The sequence below is a fragment of the Euleptes europaea genome, chromosome 18, assembly GCF_029931775.1.
Source record: "Euleptes europaea isolate rEulEur1 chromosome 18, rEulEur1.hap1, whole genome shotgun sequence".
Classification (NCBI taxonomy): domain Eukaryota; kingdom Metazoa; phylum Chordata; class Lepidosauria; order Squamata; family Sphaerodactylidae; genus Euleptes; species Euleptes europaea.
In genome coordinates this window covers 33,892,311-33,912,202 of record NC_079329.1, presented here as the reverse complement: position 1 = coordinate 33,912,202, position 19,892 = coordinate 33,892,311, and the positions used below count along the sequence as shown (strand labels likewise).

Genomic DNA, 19,892 nt, shown 5'->3' with positions numbered 1-19,892 from the left:
CGTTTCTGAGCAGGAACCCCGCACTACTCTATTTCAAAAATCAAAAAGTGCCCACTGACTCAACAACATTGAGGACCTCTTGGTCTATAACGATTCTTGACTCTTTTGTAAGTGGAGCGACAGAGATGCTGAAAATGCTGTGGAACCCTTAAGCGATTATTCCGGGCCTCTGTTTTCTAGTCCTGTCCTTCATCCAAGGAGCTCCTCCCTTTCCTAGTCACAACATCTTTGGCCAGGCTGGGAGAGAGGCTGTCCCAGGGTCACCCAGTGAGCATCATAGCTGTATGGGGATTTGAACCTGGGGATTTAAACTGGGGATGCTTCTTGTCTCTCTCAAGTTGCCAGATTCTGCTTTGCGGCAATTAAGATTTGTATGAGAAAGACTAATAAGGTTAACATCGGGATTGGTTAATTTTAACTGGTAATATATTGGTTTTAACTGTTTTTTTAAATTCCGATATTCTTAAACAAGAGATATCTTACTCTTTAATAGGTTGTAATTGGATGAGGTGTTGGCTATTGCTGTAAATAAATTCATTAATTCATTCAACTGGAAGTACAACAGTTTAGGAATGTTGAGCTTGGGGAAAGGAAATGTGTTAGCTTAACATCTTTGTCTGCAGATATTTAAAAGGATATTTTAAAAGATGATGGAAACAGTGTTAGGGTGCTGGAAAGATATATTTTGGTCAGTCCCTAGAAGAAGTTTTCTGTTTGTAAGAGTGACACTTGAATAGAAAAGTTGAACTTTCTCATCTTCCTTTTCTGTTCAAACATTTTGCCTTCAGATTTTCAATCTCTGCGGGGATTAGACTGTTCCTGTGTAAAGTTACTTGGCTGCTGCATTCTCTTGAGTTTGAAGGCACCAAAAAGGCGGGACATTTACAAATTTCCCAAGTTAACTTTCTCTTTCTTTTGCCCCTCTCCTCATCCCAACAGAAGCGGAAGAATATGGGGAAAATGCGAGGCCCAAATCCCAAAATGAAGCCCTCAATACAATCCAAGTCAGTAAGTACCCCTGAGGCAGCTCTTCTCTTCCTCCTGCAAATCAAAGGTCCATTTCAGAACGAGCCCTTTGTACGTAGCTCTATCCAGAACCAACAGAAGCAGCCATTCTCCACTGGTAGAAGAGGGTGCCGCTTATGCCGCTTACTCCTTTCATTTGCTGCTTGACAGTAACAAAAGGAATCTGTTTAATATCCCCTGCTCTGGGAGTAAGCCCTTCCCTATGGCCAGTCCTACCTGCTCTACAGAACAAAATGGTGGTTCTGCCAGGCCATTGCCAGTCGTGAAGAAAACAGCATTGGTGGGTAAGGGATAAACTCTCTATTCTACACAACTCCCCCCCACACACATGCAGTTACTATTCATAAAGAACAGCCACGTAGGACATCTGAAAACAAGGCTTCCAGCATCTTGTCTAGTTTTGATTCCGAGAGATTCTGATGGTTGAGTCCCGCAATCGATGGCCAGGTGAATTTCTCAAACGGTAAAATGAACTCAGGTGAGTGGCTGCCTGTGGTGAGACTGCAAATTAGTCTGTCCTAAAAAAATTAGCTTTGCCTTTCCTTTTGGGATGTGGTGTAATTGTAAGTGCAACTCTGTTATCTTTTCCTGCGAGGCCGATTGGATTGGGGCTACAAAGCAAAACAGACAAAGCTCAGATTAGTGAGCATTTAAGTAATTGCATAATATAAAATTTGGGTGGATGGTGAAGTATTTCGAATGCTCTAGATATGGCTGCTTTAATAAACCAGAATGGACCTGAATGCCACCGGTTACTGTTATTGTTATTAGTCTGCACTTCATTTATTAATTGTTCGTGTTCTTTATAATATGTTATGACTGTTATTGTTATTACTATTATCCATAAATATTGCTAGGGAATAAATAGTGTTAAAAAACCAGACAAAGATCTGTAGGGAAATTTGATAGCCTTGTGATAGTTTATTGGAGATCTAATAGGTCTTGCTGAAGTGTGTGTGTCCCTGCCTCTTTTTAATTCTACCTAGACTGCCCCTTTCTGTTCAGGCCCGTTTCTCTTTTTCATTTGGAAGCTCTCCAGCATTCTTCAAGTGGGAGCGCTTATTTTGATCTTTAGAAAAGCACAAACAAAAATTTTTTTTAGGAGAGCACAAATGGAAAATTACATGTTCATTGCAATAAAATAAAACTAGAGTTTCAGCAGATTTGTCACATTGAGTTTTGTGAGCACAGTGGGAATGTTTGGTCTCAGCTCTTAGTTTTTTTTTTTTGCTTACCCACGTTGTGTCCAGCTCACAATCCGTGCTTTCTGGTGAGCAGCACACCCTCTCATACCCAGGTGCAGTAGGGGGATTTGCAGATAGGAACATCTCTTGCCCGTTTGGATCGTCTTACCATGGTCTTGGACACGCAAAAGCCCAGAGCCAGCAAATTCCAGCTACCTAGTAGTAGGCATATTGCTGGTATCTCCACCTGCCCCCACACAAGTCTCAGTTAAATCCTCTGTGCTGTCCACAGGAATCGGAGGATGAGGACGAAGATGATGACGACGACGATGAAGAGGAAGATGATGACGATGACAACGGGGACTCTTCTGAGGAGGGAGGGGACTCCTCTGATTCAAGCAGCGAGGAGGAGAGTGAAGATGGAGACGAGGTGAGCTGTGCTCTGTGATCAGTACTGCCTTCCATTACAAGACAGCCTCCAGAGTCATTAGTACAGGAGTTCCCTTTGAGCCCAAGAGCTCTTTGGGAATTTGGAGAATAGGTAGTGGATACTGTCATAAAATGGCTGCCCGGGGGGGTGCAGTGATCCACAAAATGGCTGCCATGGGGTCTGGGGCCAGTCACAAAATTCTGTGAAGTTCCAAGCTGAGTGTCTTCCTGTGAATAGAGGCAACTCTTTCCTGAATGGGTGGTCCCTGTAGACACAAAGGAAATGCCTTCTAGGCAGCTCTAAGCACTTCCTGCTCCAGTGAGGTAGAGGAGAATCAGGATTAAGTCTATGCATTGAAGAAGAAGGAAGCGAATACCAGGAAACACAGTGGCAAGTGCCACGGTGCCCATGAGTACGTGGACTTCAGTGCATTGTAGTATTTCCTGATGATATTTTTGTACATGCACACCACTGCCAAATAGCATTTTTGATCAAAAAAAATTCAACAGGAGGACTTGTTTTCATTTCACTGTTACCATTTGAATACATGTAGAGGAACAAGTTCTGTGTCCCTTGTCTTAAGCTGAGGTATTGAGTCTACTACAAGTTGCATTTATCCTAAAAACAACAGTTGTAAGGAATCTGTGCTTTAAGGACCATGACTGTTCAGAAGTAAAGAAACTGTACCCATTGATCATTGGGACATCCCAGATGGTTGGGGGGATGTTGAATAGTGTCAGACCCAATAAGAAAAAGAAGAAGAAAAAGAAGTTTTCCATGTCAGATCTCTGTCATGTAACTAGTGTAGTAAAAAAGTGCGGGGCATGGACAGAATGCCTTAACAGCATTACTGAGCAGCCTTAGTTTGCCCTGTTTATCTGAGACTTTGAGGATATTCAGGCTTGCGGGTCGGAAGGCAGGAAGATATGAGTCCCAACCACTTTGCTCTAAAAAATAAAATAAAACTCTACACCATGAAAAGTGGGATTCTGTGGCTTGGATAGAGAAAAGTCCTAATTTGTAGAATTTTGTTGGGCACTTTTTACTATTTTGTGTAATTTGTTCAAAGCCCCATCTATTAGGAATCTTACTAAGGGACCGTTGAGATCTCAGAAGTCACTGCCCCAACACATTTATTTTATACCCTGTTTTTCTCCTCAGTGGCAACCCAAAGTCTCAAACGCCATTCTTTCCCCCTCCTCCATTTTATCCTCACAACAGTGTTGTCAAGTAGGTTAGGCCGAAAGAGAATGACTGGTCCAAGGTCACCTAACTAGTGTCCATGGCAGAGTAGGGATTCGAACCTGGGTCTCCAGATCCTATTCCAATACTGTAGCCACTACACACTTCTTCCAAGCATATCTTTGAAGCACGATGGGCAGAACTCATTTGTTTTAAACGCTGAGGTTCTCGTGATTCTCTGCATCTCAAAGAGAATCGTGGTCCCTTGCTGTTCTCTACACTCCATGTAGGCTCACTTTATAGCTTTTCTCTGTCTCCCTCCCCACCAAGAATGAAGAAGATGACGACGAAGAGGATGACGACGACGACGAAGACGACGACGACAACGAATCAGATGGCAGCAGCAGTTCCTCATCGTCCTCGGGAGACTCTTCCGATTCGGACTCCAACTAAGCCATCCCCTTCCTCTGGCCGCTTTTCTCGCTGTGCTCTTATTCGGCTTCGTTTCTCCGGATAACAGCAACGTCAACAGCTGGAGAGCGAGAATCGAGAGGAAAGGAGCAAGGGGGGGGGGAAATCACTGTGGTTTAATTATCTTCCTTTCCTCAGACACATCATATACAATGGTGTATGTTTGTGTGTGAGAAGAGCAGGGTGGTAGAAAACAGCTGACAACCAGCGAAATGGTTTTTTTGTTTTTTCCGTTTGTTTTTGTGGTGGTGGTGTGGGGAGCAAGTTTTCTTCTTTTTTACGCTTTGAGGGGATTACCTTTCCCCTTTTCTTGTGAGATGTGGGCAGGGGTCCTCACAACAGACCCCTTTAATTTCCTCCTCACATATTGGCCTCCTCCCCACCCCCAAAATTCTAGCCACCAGCTCAGAACTTTGTACAAATTCCTTTTTTAAACAAACAAACATGGCAGTGAGAGACTTTTTTTTTTCTTGGCAAACAGTCAAGGAGAGACGGGTTCCAGAAAGCATGGGCCACGGAAGGTTCTGGACTTTGCTACAGTGACCCGCCTCTCTGCAAAGTGGACAATCTTGTACAGTCTTGAAATTTCACACCTTGACGAGAGAGAGAGGGAGAGAGAGAGAGCCCAAAATGGCCACAGCTGCACTTAGCTATTTCCTGTGACGAACTGGATATCCAACGTTTCCTGCTGAGGGAAATGGGGGGTGGGTGGGTATGTTTTGTGAGAGTGCGTGGCAAGGGTCAGGGGGTAAGCAAAGAAACGGAAGAGCAGAGGATTTTGATTTTTTTTTTTTTGCAGAGGGGGAGCGCCTGGCATGCTGTTGAGGGAGGAGAGAATTTCAAGAGCTCCAAGGTGACATGACTTTCTTTTGTAGAAGATGGAGTTTTTCTGTCATTTTTCTGACCAGCATTCGAGCAAAAGACAGTAGTGGCCAGACCCCTTTGGGTTGTTGTTGTTGTTAATATATATATTTTTTTTTACAATGAAGTGACCAATAATTGTACCAAAATGGGGCATTTTGTTGACTGTCTTTGAAAAGGGGATGTTGGGTGTGGGTGGGAATGGGAGGGGGGATCATCTGTGTCATTAGTAACTTTTTTTTTAAAAAAAACAATTTTATAAACTGAGTAAGAGGGTCATTTTTTTATAACCAAACTATCCCATCTTTGACTATCCCGTCTTTGACATAGGTAAAGTACTCAGTATGTCTCTTCATGCAATAGCCAGTGTCTTAAGGACCTTGGGGTGGGGGTGGGAAATGTATGTGTAAAAGACATACAGATTTATTTTTCCCAGCATGCTTTGCTTCAATGGAGACTGTCTAGGCTAATTGAATTTTGGCCAAAAGTATTTATGCCCAGGAGAGATGGATTCCCAGAAAACATATCACCTAGCAGAAAAGCAAACTTGGTTGTGAGTCTTCTGGGTTGACCAGAACTAGTAGTTGTGGGAGCCAAGTGGCTAATGCTGAAAACAGAAACCCTTATACCACCTCCTCTCCCCTTACTGTAATGTCTCTATGATCATGCAACATGATCACTCTGCTCCAGTTCCCACCCCCCAGCTGACAAAGTGGAAGAGAGGAAATTTGCATTGTGACAGTATCCTGTCATACATTTATATTAGGGAGAATGGTGTATTGGGGACACTATACTGCTGTTTTCAGGGGCAGCTGTGTGTCTTACGTCTAGCTCTGGTGTGAAAAACTGGAATTTAAGAGATTGCAGATGGTGTAGGGATTGGTATGTTGCAGCCTAGTATCTAAATGGACCAGGTAAATTAATTTTAGAGGTTTTCCTTCTGTTGCTAATAATTTCTTTTTTTCTCATTTTCTTTCAACATTTGATATGTATGGTTCATCAGCGTGTGCGTTTTGGAGAGATAGTGTAGCTTTTGATTGCTGCTATTTTGGCGTTTGTAGAACGTCATTTCTAAGACGTGAGCCCCACTGATAATATAAGAACTTGCAGTGCGGTCCTAAGGAGAGTTACTCACGTCTAAGCCCATTCATTTCATTGGGCTTAGACTGGAGTAACTCTCCTTAGGGTTGCACTGATAGTCCTAAACTGGTGATGTAGCCCAAATCTGACCTGCAAAGGACCAGACACTGGCATGCCTCGCCCATTTTTCCCCACCATTTTGATTCTAGCCTCTGCTGCCGCTTGATCCCTCCCCCGCCCTCTTTTAGAGGAAAGGAAGGTGGAAACTAAACACACAACTTGCATTTCATTTGCTGCTTTTATGTACGGTAATCGGAAAGCCTGATGTGTCGTGTGGTTGCTAAGCAGCTACCCATCATGCTTTTCCGGCTCTTGCCCCGGATGTTAATACAGACTCTGGGAAAACATCTCTAAACAGTGGGACCCATCTGGTAGCCCTACCCCGTTGATAATCAGATGCATCTGGCTTTGATTGCTGAATGGCACATGCAAGGATTGTGCATGTTTTGAGGCCTTTTGAAACTCTGGGTTATGTGTCAGCTCAGTGGGAAAGAGGAAGGGGAGCAAAGTCTGAAAGAAGGCTCGGAAGTGAAATCTCTGAAGTTGGGGTGGGTGGGAAAGGAGGTGAACGCGATTGCCAGTGGTTGGAAGTGGTGCTTCAGTGCCCTTACACAACTGTTGACCTCATCCTTCATTAGCAGAATGAACTCGTGCAGATTTGCAGAACTTTTTGGTTTGCTTGCAGTACTACTTTGTTTGAACTCGGACCAGTCTCAACTACTGCAGTGTCTCAATTCAGCCATTGTCTGAACTCATAAACCACAGCAAAGGTTTGGAAAGACAGTAAAGCCCCCCTTCCCCCCATGCCACGTTTTTCTTTTAGATTTGTTACCCTTGCTTCCCCAGCCACACACAATAATGTTTTCTATCATTAACCAAACAAAGGTACAAAAATGTTAACTGGTGATTTTCATGTTCTGTTTTCAAGGCCAATTTTCTTGGCTTCAGTTTTGATAAGCGAGCCTGCCAACCAGAACGCTGCAGGAAGAGAGGAGTAACTTTGTACAGGAGACATATTTCGCTTTGGCTCCCTCCTTTCTTGCGAGAATCAGGTCCGAGCACTCATAACTGCAGGTGTGATTTAAAACACAATTTTCAGAATGTATAAGTGGAGTTTGCCCCCTTTTTTGATGCAAAGTACAGTGACAGCGCTATTTAAGTGAGCCAGTCTAAAGTTGGGTAAGGCAGAATCTGGGTGTAGGATAAATGGAAACAGTAGTTACCCACTTTGTTCTTGCTGTGGCACATGCAGAGGCATTTGCATTGGCCGTGGAGCTTCTGCATGGTAAGGTTCCTCCATTCTTTCCCTTTGTGCCTGCCATTTCCCTTCCCTCTGGTGGGTCTTTGTCAGGTTGGTCTTTTTTAGTTGGTAGTAGAGTTATGGCACTATAGCAGTATATCTACTACAGTGTAAAAGACAGCCTGCAAAAAGCCCACCAGCGGGGAGGCATGTAGCAGTGGATGTGGGCAGAGACTTGTGGAAATCCGGGCTCCTCTCCATACTTTCCCCGAACCTTTTCAGGAACGATTATACCGAAGCAGGTTGTGGGGAAACCCATAGGGAAAATCCAGAAAGAGTATCACTATGTTGTACAGATGCCTCCAAAAGACCCGCTGCTGTTTGGGGGTGTGTGTGTGAGGTGGAAGAATACCTTGGTGTGGAAGCAGCCACTTCACATAAGCAGGGGCTACATATGCACCACACACACACACACAAAATCACATCCAGAAAAATTCTGCAATCTTGCAAATTAAGTATATTTGCATATTTCATAGTTCTTTTGTTGTCTTGAAATGCTGGACACCGAAGCCCCACCCATTAACAAAGAGGCGTTTTCACCTGGCATTTTGGTTCGTGTTAGAAACTTTAATACTAAGAAAGCAAGCTGGGAACCTCTGGAAGCCACAAAGTCATCTAGTTTTTTCCACATGTGCTGAATACACAGCCTGGTGCATAAATGCACTACCTTCTGTCTTTTGCAGCTTGGTTCTGTGCAAAAACGTCTTCCTCCTGCTCCTGAGCTGCATGTGGCTCTTTGGCCCGTTGAGTGCGGCTCTCCGAACTTGGTTCGGAGCCCCTGCTCTAACACCCGCTCGCGCTGGCAGCCGGGCTGCGGAGCCGGCGCGCCTGAGAGAGAGAGAGCGAGCGCGAAAGAGGAGGCGAGTGGGCGCGGTGTCTCTTCCCTCCCCCTGCCGTGGAGAATGGCCAGGTCCCCCTTTCCCTTGCCCTCAATGGTTGGGAGGCTAAAGCCTCCCCTCCCTTCTAGCCACGCGATTGCTGGGCGGGCGGCTCGGCGGTTCCTCCCCCCTCCCGCCCGCCTATCAGCTGTTGGGCGGGGCGGGCTTCCTTTGGTAGACCTGGCCTCCGGCTGAATTTATTGGGAGGCCATGTCTACCCACTGGCTTTCTTGGCGGTAAACCTGGACTCCGAGGAGGGGAAAAAGTCCCCCTTCAGAGGCCAGGTCTACCAATTGGCTTCTATGGGCCTCCGGAGGCCAGGTCTACTGCCAAGAAAGCCAATGGGTAGACCTGGCCTCCCAATGGGTCTACCAATAGGCTTTTATGGCGGTAGACCAGGACTCCAGACGAGGACTCCAGACGGGGAGGGGGAAATGGCAGGGACTTAAAATTTAATTTTTATCAATAAATAAGATCACTATTAAGTGTGATATCAAGTTTTATTCAGTGTACCTATAGTTTAATTAAGACTTAAAACTTTAATTAAAGTTTATTAAGTTAATAAACAGTGTACCTACCAATATAGTTTAAGTTTAAGAAATTTGGCTCTCAAAAGAAATCTTAATCTTTGTACTGCTGATATTTGGCTCTTTTGACTAATGAGTTTGCCAACCCCTACTCCAGAGCATTTCAGGCCCCACAGTTGCTTTTTGGAAGGCAAAGGACATTGCAATTCTGTCTCTAGAAAAGGATAATGTGTGTGAAGTTGCACTAAGCCTAAATAAATAGAAAAGTCTTCCGCACTTTCAAAAGGTCTAAAAAAAAAACTTCACCGCTTCCGCTGCCCAAAACGTTTTTACATTAAGTAGTTTTCAAACTTTAAGGTCTTTCCTAGCTTCTGTTACAGCTCTAGAAAAAACATCTAATTAGCAAATTAATGTAACAAATACATGGGGTCTAGGTATAAAGTGCATCTGGTTTTACAGAAGTAAGATTTTGCAGACTCTGCAGCCCTTACAGTGCAATCCTATGTAGTGAATCCAGTCTAAGCCCATTGAAATGAAAGCCCATTGAGACTGGAATAAGCCTCCTTAGGATTGCACTGGGAATGCAGGTTTCATATTCCTTAGCTCCATTTGAGATCTCTGACTTTCAGTGGTCAGTTTGGTAGAGAGTTTCACCAATGGGGTTTACTAGTAAAGTCATGCCAAATCTCCCATCTCTACACAATGGGAAACTCAGTTAGACTAACCCACCACATGTCATCGGGAGTTTGTAGCCAAACAGAACTGCTTGCTCAGCTGTAAGACACAGGTGGACAAGTCCTATAGGGTTGCTGACTCTCTTATTGCCCTTGGCTAAACATTAAGGCAATGCATGAGGCTTATGGCTGATCTCCCCCTCTAGACCTTGACTCCACCTCCACCCTGTGTTTCACCAGTGAGCAAAAAATCCTTCTGCTTTCTCAGGATCTAGAAAGTAATGGCTCGAGTTCTTGGAGTGCCAGTCTGGAGTTGGACGCACAGATTCCATGTTCGTGTAGGATGAAGCAGTTTGCTCTCTGGGAATGGCTGCCTCGGTGATCCATCGGTACAAGCAAGGTATTAAGGAATCCAAAACATTTTTAGTTTTTAAAAGCCTTTTATCAATAGCAGAGGGTACCCTAGAGTGGGCTGGTTCTCCCATCCTCTGCAGGCAGATCAGTGCCTGACGGATTCGCAAAGCCTGATGGGAAAGATTGTTATTGCACATGCTTAGATGATGAAGCTCCAAACACTTTTGGTTTCTTATTTACAGCTGCTAACCGATGGGGGGGGTGTATATATAAGAGGAGGGACATGTGGAAAGCCCTGGTGCGGGGTTTTGGAAGCTGTGCCGGCCTTGCAAACTACACAGAGTTCAGCATAGGTAAAGACACCGTGAGGCAAAAAAATTAACTCACACAAAGCCCTGCAGGAGTAAGTGCCCTTTGCATGGGATCAGGTCTACTTAGAAGGATGTCCCATTGTATTCAATAGGGCTTACTCTCAGCAAAGCATTCTTCGGATTGCAGCCCACATCTGGTCCATTCACTTGGTGTTAACATTAGGTAGTACCAAACTGGAAATTGCCATCACTTTAAACCATTCCACATCACCCTGGGTTGTTTCAAGCCCATGTGAGATGGTGACTAGTAAAGAAAAAAATTGGGTGGGATTGAGTGAAAAGCTCGCTAGATCCTGCCCAAGATGTTGTCTTGAAGTCAGTGATTTCAACTCACATTGTGTTCTCTTTGCCTGACACCCATTCTGTGTTGGTTTTCTGCAAAGGGGCTGTTGGCTTCAGTGCCATTATGTGGATCTCCAGTTCAAGTGGAGTCTGTTATGTGCCACTTCTGTCCCCATTTCTGTCCCCAAGCTATCCAATTCAGGGGGGACCCGCAGACAAGGATCTCTATATGTTACCATTTCCTTCACAAACGTCATTCCTAGCACTGGGGAGGGGCCATGGCTCAGTGGTAGAGCATCTGCTTGGCATGCAGAAGGTCCCAGGTTCAACCCCCAGCATCTCCAGTTAAAGGGATTAGGCAAGGAGGTGATGTGAAAGACCTCAGCCTGAGACCCCGGAGAGCCGCTGCCGGTCTGAGTAGACAATACTGACTTTGATGGACCAAGGGTCTGATTCAGTATAAGCAGCTTCATGTGTTCATGTATGTTCACTGCCTATTTGGTGTAATGTATAATCTCGCCCACTATCAGTCTAGGGTGAGGGGAAAGAGAGTAGTAAGTTTTGGGATTCTTTGTGTAATTTTGAAAACTCTTCCCGTCACGTGGCTATGGTTTTTGGGTTTTGTTTTTTTAAGTCATTGTAGAATAACAGCTTGCAAACTTGGGCAGAGGTAGGGTGACTCCATCATGTATTTGGATAGGTGAAGATACGTGTGCCCGTCCCACCCAAAGAATATCCATGCCTTTAGAAATTCATTATCAACTGTGGAACGAACACTGTTCCAGCAAGGGCGACCACACATACGAAAAGGTTCAAGACAACCATCCTGTCTGGGATGCAAACAGGCAATCACTTAGGGTACCAGAACTGGGGGCGGGGGGAGTAAAGATATGCAGGGTGGAATGGGAGGCAAACCAGTATTCCTCCTATGCCTGACTACCATGCCTACTCAGAAGTGTCCTATTGTCTTCAGTGGGATTTAATCCCAGGTAAGCATGCTTAGGACAAGGAGGGAAGGCGGCATGGTATCGCCCAATCTCGTCAGATGTCGGAAGTTAAGCAGGGTCGGGACTTGGAAGGGAGACCACCAAGGAAGACTGCAGAGGAAGCCAATGGCGAACACTTCTGCTTAATCACTTGCCTTGAAAACCCCTTTCCAGGGTTGCCGTAAATCAGCTGTGATTTGAAGGCACTTTACACACACAAGCTTGCTTAGAAGTACAGCCCTTGGAATTAGCCCACTGATGTTCCATTATATTTGTGTATGTATGTTGATGGGGTCAGCACCAAAGTCATAGTTTGCCAAGGGTGCCAAAAACCTTGATCTGGCCAAAACTAATACATGTGGGCAGTGGAGGGAGAGAAAAGGGGTGGCGTTCAGCTGCCTGCTAATACATGTGAACACTGTAAAGGACGCAGCAGAACATATTTGTGTATCATCATGTATACAGATTTGTACCCAAAACATTGTTCTGCCAGAGGGATACTACTTTTGTTTCCTACTGTGGCTCTTGTGGATACCCTCTTCTTAACATCTGATGAACACTTTAGCCATAGCCAAATTGGATTTCAATTTTCCCTGTTGGGATTTGCTAAAAATCTTTCATTTAACTTTGTTTATTAATGCTGTATAGTTTTGATAATATGTGCCCAATATATATATCTCATTAACCCAATTTTCTCTCTTGCATTAATTTCTCCAGCACTCCTAGACTTATTTTGAGACATATTTGTGATCAGTCCCTTTTCTGCCCAACCTCTCTAAAACAGGACAACCAATTTGATTTTGCTGAATGTACCAGCTCTGTTGTATTTAGTAGATGTGTTTTTAAGTAAAAACAAGAAAAATCTTGTTCTTTTTAAAGTAAAATTCTTACAGTGCCAATGTCTCTTTTTTAAGGGCATTACATGGGGGGAAAGTTTGTACTGTAAGAAAATGGGACTGAGTGCATTTTTGCACTGTTAACAAAATGTGATACTCTAAACAAATGTGCTTGTGAAAAAAAATTCTTTTTTTCCTAATATTTTAAGTGTTTTTGTAGGTTTAAAAAAACGTTAAAATGCAAAAAATATATACTCAAATTCAGTTTCTATTGCTAGAAAAACTATTACTATTGAAAAACTAAGGATCCCTTGGTTTCCTTAGAAGATTTTGCATCAAATTGTCTAGGATTTCAGCCTTGAGTCTGAATAGACTTAAAACTGGGGAGCCCCCCTTTTGTATAATAAAGTACCAACTAAAGCTTCTGTTCTCATGTTGTTACTTGAAACAATTAAAAAACTACAGGAAAGAGATTTGGGGGGTTGGTTTTTATTTATTTAGTTTTTTATTTTGGCTGCTCAATCTAATTTGCGTTCTTTTTTTCTTGCTGAGTAGCAATTCTCTTACAAAGGGATTTCAAAGGGAGATTAGAAACTACTGAATTACTGAATTCAGACTGCTGAATTACAACTAATAATGAAGCTCAAGACAATGCATCCTCCTGGATTGAATAGGGACCTGAGGATTCCTGTCTCATTACCAATTTTGATTTCTCCACGCCTACTGCCTCTCTGCATATCACACCTGATCTAATCATGCCTGTTAATGTCTTTTACAGGAGGCTGAAGTTGGTTCTCAGCCTCCTGTCATTTACCTAGTATTGACATTTACGTGCTATCGCCATTGGGTGTGTGAATTTACTCTTCCCTACTTAAGGATAGATGGACTCACGTTCCAGCTGTATCTGAAGAAGTGAGCTGTTGCTCAGGAAAGCTCATACCCTGCCAGAAATTTTGTTCATCTTTAAGGTGCTACTGGACCCTTGCTCTTTTCAACTGCTACAGACAGACAAACACAGCTACCCACCCTGATCTACCTGAAAGGAAGACTGTTCTCCGTGGGGACCATCCAAAAAAAGAGGGGGACATCTTATATAGGCACATAACATAACAATCAATTTACTGTAATTAAAAAGAACACCTTTTTTTAGGGGAAGGTTGGTCTTATGTTTAAGATCATCATCTTCCTTTTGGGTAAACATGGTAAAATATTGACAGGGTGGTTGTCAGGATTTTGGCAAGGCCAAGTATATAACTGTAAAACACCATGAATGCTCAAGCATTACGTAAATGTTAGGATGTATTTATTGTTCTCGCACCAAGACTCCCTGATGGAGCACACACACCTATCCCCACCCTGCATGTAAAGATTTACCCAGCAAAAAGACTATCCAGAAATCAAGTTTTATTTACACTTTGGGGATAACTAAAATGGAAAAAAATATCCATAAGTCCCTTACAATATGCTCTGATTTCTTACAAAATGGGTCTCGCTTGCAACGTGTTGTTTGAACTTTAGTGCTCGTGTGGACTGCCTCAGTATAAGCTTCATGTGTTCATGTGTGGATTTACACACATGCACGAGAACTGAGATGACTGTTCTTGAACACATGAACACAGGAAGCTGCCTTATACTGAACCAGACCCTTGGTCCATCAAAGTCAGTATTGTCTACTCAGACCAGCAGCAGCTCTCCAGGGTCTCAGGCAGAGCAATAGGCAGAGGTCTTTCACATCACCTACTTGCCTAGTCCCTTTAACTAGATTCTGGGGATTGAACCTGGGACCTTCTGCATGCCAAGCAGATGATCTACCACTGAGCCACACACTGACTTACACACACACATGCATTTCTTTATAGACTCCAGGGAATGGCCTAAAACCGTTTCTGAAAGCTCTAGCAATTGGTACAACAATTTCGAAAAGGACCCACAAAAGGCAAGAGGGCGGTGACTAAATAGGGGCTTTTGAGCAAACCTATTTAGGAATAGGTTACAAGGAGTCATTGCAATGAGAAAGAGCAAATACATTTATGTGCTGGTGCTGTGAACACTGGAATGGGGAGCACTGGTGGATGTAGACACTCTGTGGATGCACCGTTTAGAATGATGCTGTTCAGAACAAAACTAAGCGGGCTGCCTAGCAACCATTGCCAGGCAGAACAACCTTCTTGTCGAAGCATCAGTGGGCAGGAGTACAACTGTTATCTGTGTACGAGAAAACCCAAACTGGATACAAACAGGCATTTGCAGGACAGCAGTGGGGAGTCCCTGTACTGGAGTAAAGGAGGGGGCTCCTGATTCAGAAAAGGTTCGTATTGATTATGGAACTGATTGGGGAGGAGGGAAAGGGCATGTGGCGTGAAGAAGGACTTACGGACAGTTTGCTTTAACTAAAATTGGGGGAAGTGTTATGGTGAAAGTGAGGGAGCTCAACACAACACCATCCTGGACTTGTTGGGTGGCCTTGAGTAAGTTACTATGAGTTGCAGCCTCAGTTCCTTTATCCCTCCCCAGGCTCCATCCCCAAATCTCTAGCAATTTTCCAACCTGGAGTTGGCAACCTTAGTTTTACCCTTGATCGCTCAGAAATGCATTTGTAGTTTGCATATGGCTCACACTGTCCAAACTAAGCTGATTTAAGAGTAGCATTTCTCTTACAAAGGGATTTCAAAGGGAGATTAGAAAGAGCCTGCTGAATTGCAACTAATGAATCTCAAAATAATGCATCCCCCTGGATTGAATAGGAACCTGCCATTCCTGTCTCATTACCAATGCTGATCTGTCCACGCCTACTACCCCTCTGCATATCACACCTGATCCAATCACCCCTTCTAATGTCATTTACCTGGTAAGGACATTGCTATTGCCATTGGGTGTGTGAATTCACTCTTCTCCACTTAAGGATAGATGGACTCACATTCTAGCTGTTCCTGAAGAAGTGAGCTGTGAGTCACGAGAGCTCATAACCCTGCCAGACATGTTGGCCATTTATACGTGGGAGGTTTTGCCTTGGATTTGCCGCTCTGTAGATGCACATTTTTTCCCATATGAGTTCTCAAAACTCAAAAATAAGCCCCCATGCAAAGTTTTGAGAATTTGGATGGGGAAAATGTGCATCTACAGGGCAGCAAATCCAAGGCAAAACCTCCCATGCATAAACAGCCGTTGTTAGTCTTTAAGGTGCTACTGGACTCTTGCTCTTTTCTACTGCTACAGACAGACTAGCATGGCTACCCTTCGTAATCTATGTCCAAACTGTGGTTTGGGGAGGGGAGGGACTTCAATGCCATAGAGTCCAATAGCCAAAGCAGACATTTTCTCCAGGTGAACTAATCTCTAGTGGCTGGAGATCAGTTGTTAATAGCAGGAACCACTCCAGCTACTACATAGGGGTTGGCAACCCTAAAGTTTTTTTTGTTGTTTTTGCTTCAGCTGACCTAGATGCAGCTGTGTGTGTCGTGTACACATTACACCTACAAACACAAGTGGGCGTATTTCTCATGTCCTCCTGCTTCACAAGTATAAAATGTGGGCCATTCTCAAGCACTACAAGAAAAGAAACTTGGCCAAAGAGGTCAAATAACCAGTGTGGCTAAGGATGGCTAACAGTACAATCCTAAAAACACTTTCCTGGGCATAAGCCCCATGGAAGAGGACCAAGTAGGATTCTGAGTAGACCTGCGCTGTAAGACTATGAACAGATCTTTCAGCCGCAGGCTTAGCCGGTGTGAGCAGCTAGAGTCTTGTTCCCCCTCTTCAATACAGACCACTAGGGTTGCCAACCTCCAGGTGGTGGCTGGCGATGTCCTGCTATTACAACTGATCTCCAGCCAACAGAGATCAGTTCACCTGGAGAAAACGGTTGCTTTGGCAATTGGACCCTATGGCACTGAAGTCCCTCCCCTCTCCAAACTCCGCCCTCCTCAGGCTCTGCCCCCAAAATCTCCAGGTATTTCCCAACTCAGAGCTGGCAACCCTACAGACCACTGTAAACAAAAGAGTTTTGCAATGGGTTACGTAAATGCCAGTGACTACAGCTGCTTTTAAAAGAGGATTATTATGCAAGATCCTACCTTCTGCCTTTATGGAAAGGAGCGAGAGAGGAGAAGAAATTGCAAAAGGAATGGATGGGGACTTGGAAGCAAAGAAAAGCTTTTTTTTTTTGCTGGACACAGCAGATGTGTTAAGCTGTAGGTTCCTCCTACCTGGCTGATCTCCTCTGATGGTTATGGGGGGGGGGCTGCTTTTTAAAGAGGTGCCCAGCTAGGGCTGCAAACCTCCAGGTGGCACCTGGAGATCTCCCACTATTACAATTGATCTTCAGATGACCAAGATCAGTTCCCATGCAGAAAATGGCTGCTTTGGAGGGTGGAGTCTAAGGCATTGTACTCTGCTAAGGCCCCTCCCCTCCCAAAATCCCGCCCTCTCCAGGCTCCACCCCCCAAATCTCCAGGCATTTCCCAACCCAGAGATGGCAACCATACCAGCTGTGTGCATTTCACTCTTGTGGATAAGCTTCCCAGCTGGTGGAAATGGCAAAACTTACAGCTACTTTAAACCAAAAAGACAGTGTTCAATTTATGGGGGAATGGGAGGCTTGGATGAAATATTGTGAATATGAACTAGGACTGGGGTTGAGGGATTCTGGGTCAGAACTTACTTCTGTTCATGAAAGTTTGATAGACCCTGATCAACTTCAGGGGGGGCATGAGATTTGGGTCACACCGTATGCAAGTGAGCCCATAAAAGCCAAAATTGCTTAAGACAGAATTGAATATAAAAATGTGTCCGGGGTTATGCCTGTCTTGGTGCATAACAAGAACTGTGGACGTTGCCCCAGGGAGATGGGGCAAGATGGGAACGATCCTTACTGGTAACAACTTAGAAGCAAATCCTTTTGTCTCTGTAACCTCTCATAAGCTTCACCTAAATGCCTAGGAATTACTGTGTAGTTAGCAATTCTCAGTCTTTCTTGTTTTATGCTATTTTGCCTCACGAATATCTTTCTTTCTGTAATGAGCACATTTCTTTAGAATAAAATCTTTGACTTTACTTTAAAGTCTGCGAAACCTTTTTGGAACTCAGGGCTAAATCTAAGTGCCTATGCGTGTGTAGAAACCACCTACCATTTGTAACGTTTGTTGACAGCTACCCTCCCCTGACAGAGTCTCTACTCTGCAGGGCTGGCGCGGTCTTTTGGTCTTTTGGAAACTAGCTGGGGAAGAGTTGCTCTCAGCTCCTCCCTGTTAAAGCTAAACCTTTTGGAACTGAGAGCTGGTGGCAGATCTACCTACACTGTGCTTTAGGGGGAATCCTGAAGCTCAGTGGGAGATTTTGAGTTTTCTTAGGAAAACATTTGGCTACTTTTGAGGAACCGGTTTGCTGGAGAGTAGGCCGGACCTCCTGTGCACAAGGATAACAAAATGATATAGGTGAGGTACTAGAGAGCATATTTTCAACAAAGTGATTCAAATTGTCTGACCCTAAATGTGATGTGGGGGGAGGAAAAGGGATGGCGCAGGCTTGGGGATTTTAGGATGGAAAATTACAAGAAGATCTGCCATTAGTTTCCTTTGGCCCTTTGCGCTGCCCTAGGTGGCACTACTGGGGTAGAGCAGAGGACAAGTACGAGTAGCGCTGTTCTTAATGATGCGATTGGACTAAAGCCGAAAGGACGTTCAGTGGTTGACATGAATAGATGCAAAAGGAAAGTCCGAAGCTGTTCGACGCATATAATAGGAACATGGAATGTGAGAAGCATGAATCAGGGTAAGCTTGAAATTGTTAAACAAGAAATGGAACGCATGGACATTTCAGTCCTGGGAGTAAGTGAATTAAAGCGGACTGGATTAGGACATTTTCAATCAGAAAATTACAAAGTGTTTTATTCAGGGAATGACAAAAAGAGAAGAAACGGAGTTGCTTTAATAGTGAGGCAAGATGTAGCAAAGGCAGTCAGGAGCTATAATGCAAAGTCTGACCGAATAATATCAATCAGACTTCAGGGAAAGCCTACCAACATAAGCATCCTTCAAGTTTATGCCCCAACTACAGATGCTGATGAGGAAGAAATTGAAAGTTTTTATGCCAGTGTTCAGGAAGAAATTGATCACACACCTAAACAAGATATGCTGATAATCATAGGTGATTGGAACGCAAAAGTAGGAAACAAAGCAGAATCAAATGTTGTTGGCAGATTTGGGCTAGGAGCACAGAATGAAGCAGGAGAACGCCTCGTAGGATTCTGTGAAGACAACAATCTGTTCATTGCAAACACATGTTTCAGGCAACCAAATAGACGATTGTATACATGGACATCACCAGATGGCCAGTATAGAAATCAAATAGATTATATAATTGGAAGCAGAAGATGGAGAAGCTCTATTCTCTCAGCCAAAACAAGACCAGGAGCCGACTGCGGTACAGATCATGAACTGGTAATATCGAAAATCAAGATAAAGCTTAAGAAAAACACCAAAACATTCATAGCAACAAAATACAATCTAAGCAATATTCCGGAAGAGTTTAAAGACCATGTAAGGAACAGATTTGCATTACTAAGTTCAAGTGAATGTAAACCTGAAGAACTATGGGTGGAAACTAGAGATATTATCAAGGAAGAATGTGCAAAGACTATTCCTGTAGCCAAAAGAAAAGAAATACCTCGATGGATGTCTGAGGAAACTCTTAAAATTGCCAGAGATAGACGAGAAGCAAAAGTAGAAGGTGACAGAAATAGAATCAAAAGTCTAAGTGCAACGTTCCAGCGACTAGCACGTAGAGACAAAGAGACCTATTATAATAACCAGTGTAAAGAAATAGAAGAGAACAACAAAAAAGGAAGAACAAGAGATCTGTTCCACAAGATCCAAGAAATCAAAGGGAAATTTAAAGCACGGTTAGGCATGCTGAAAGATCAGCATGGAAATACATTAACTGAACAGGACAAAATAAAGAAAAGATGGGAACAATACACTGAAGAACTATACAGAAGAGATGAAAGGATAAAAGATACTTTCCAAGAAGAATCTTTTGAAGAAGAACCTACAGTTTTAGAAAGTGAAGTGAAAGCTGCATTGAGAGCAATCGGGAGAAACAAATCACCAGGAGCAGATGGGATATCAATAGAGCTATTTCAAGCCACAGAAACGGAGTCCATCAAAATCTTGACAAGAATATGCCAACAGATATGGAAAACAAAACAATGGCCCACAGACTGGAAACGATCCATTTACATTCCAATTCCCAAGAAAGGAGACATCAAAGATTGCAACAACTATTGGACCATTGCATTAATTTCTCACGCAAGTAAAGTGATGCTCAAAATCTTACAGCAAAGACTGTTACCATATATGGAACGAGAAATGCCTGATGTTCAAGCTGGTTTCAG

The 19,892-nt window shown here is 43.7% G+C and overlaps 1 protein-coding gene across 4 annotated transcripts in view; it reads left to right on the top strand.

The window, feature by feature from the left end:
* The window catches only part of UBTF (upstream binding transcription factor), a 51,484-nt gene extending 47,093 nt beyond the window's left edge, over positions 1 to 4,391 (top strand). For all 4 annotated transcript variants that reach the window (XM_056863191.1, XM_056863192.1, XM_056863190.1 and 1 more), the window contains 3 exons: positions 940 to 1,008; positions 2,503 to 2,640; positions 4,153 to 4,391. In XM_056863191.1, coding sequence (XP_056719169.1) covers positions 940 to 1,008; positions 2,503 to 2,640; positions 4,153 to 4,275 — 330 coding nt within the window. In that variant the 3' untranslated portion in view covers positions 4,276 to 4,391. The remainder of the gene's footprint in view (positions 1 to 939; positions 1,009 to 2,502; positions 2,641 to 4,152) is intronic.
* Positions 4,392 to 19,892: the final 15,501 nt, after the last annotated feature.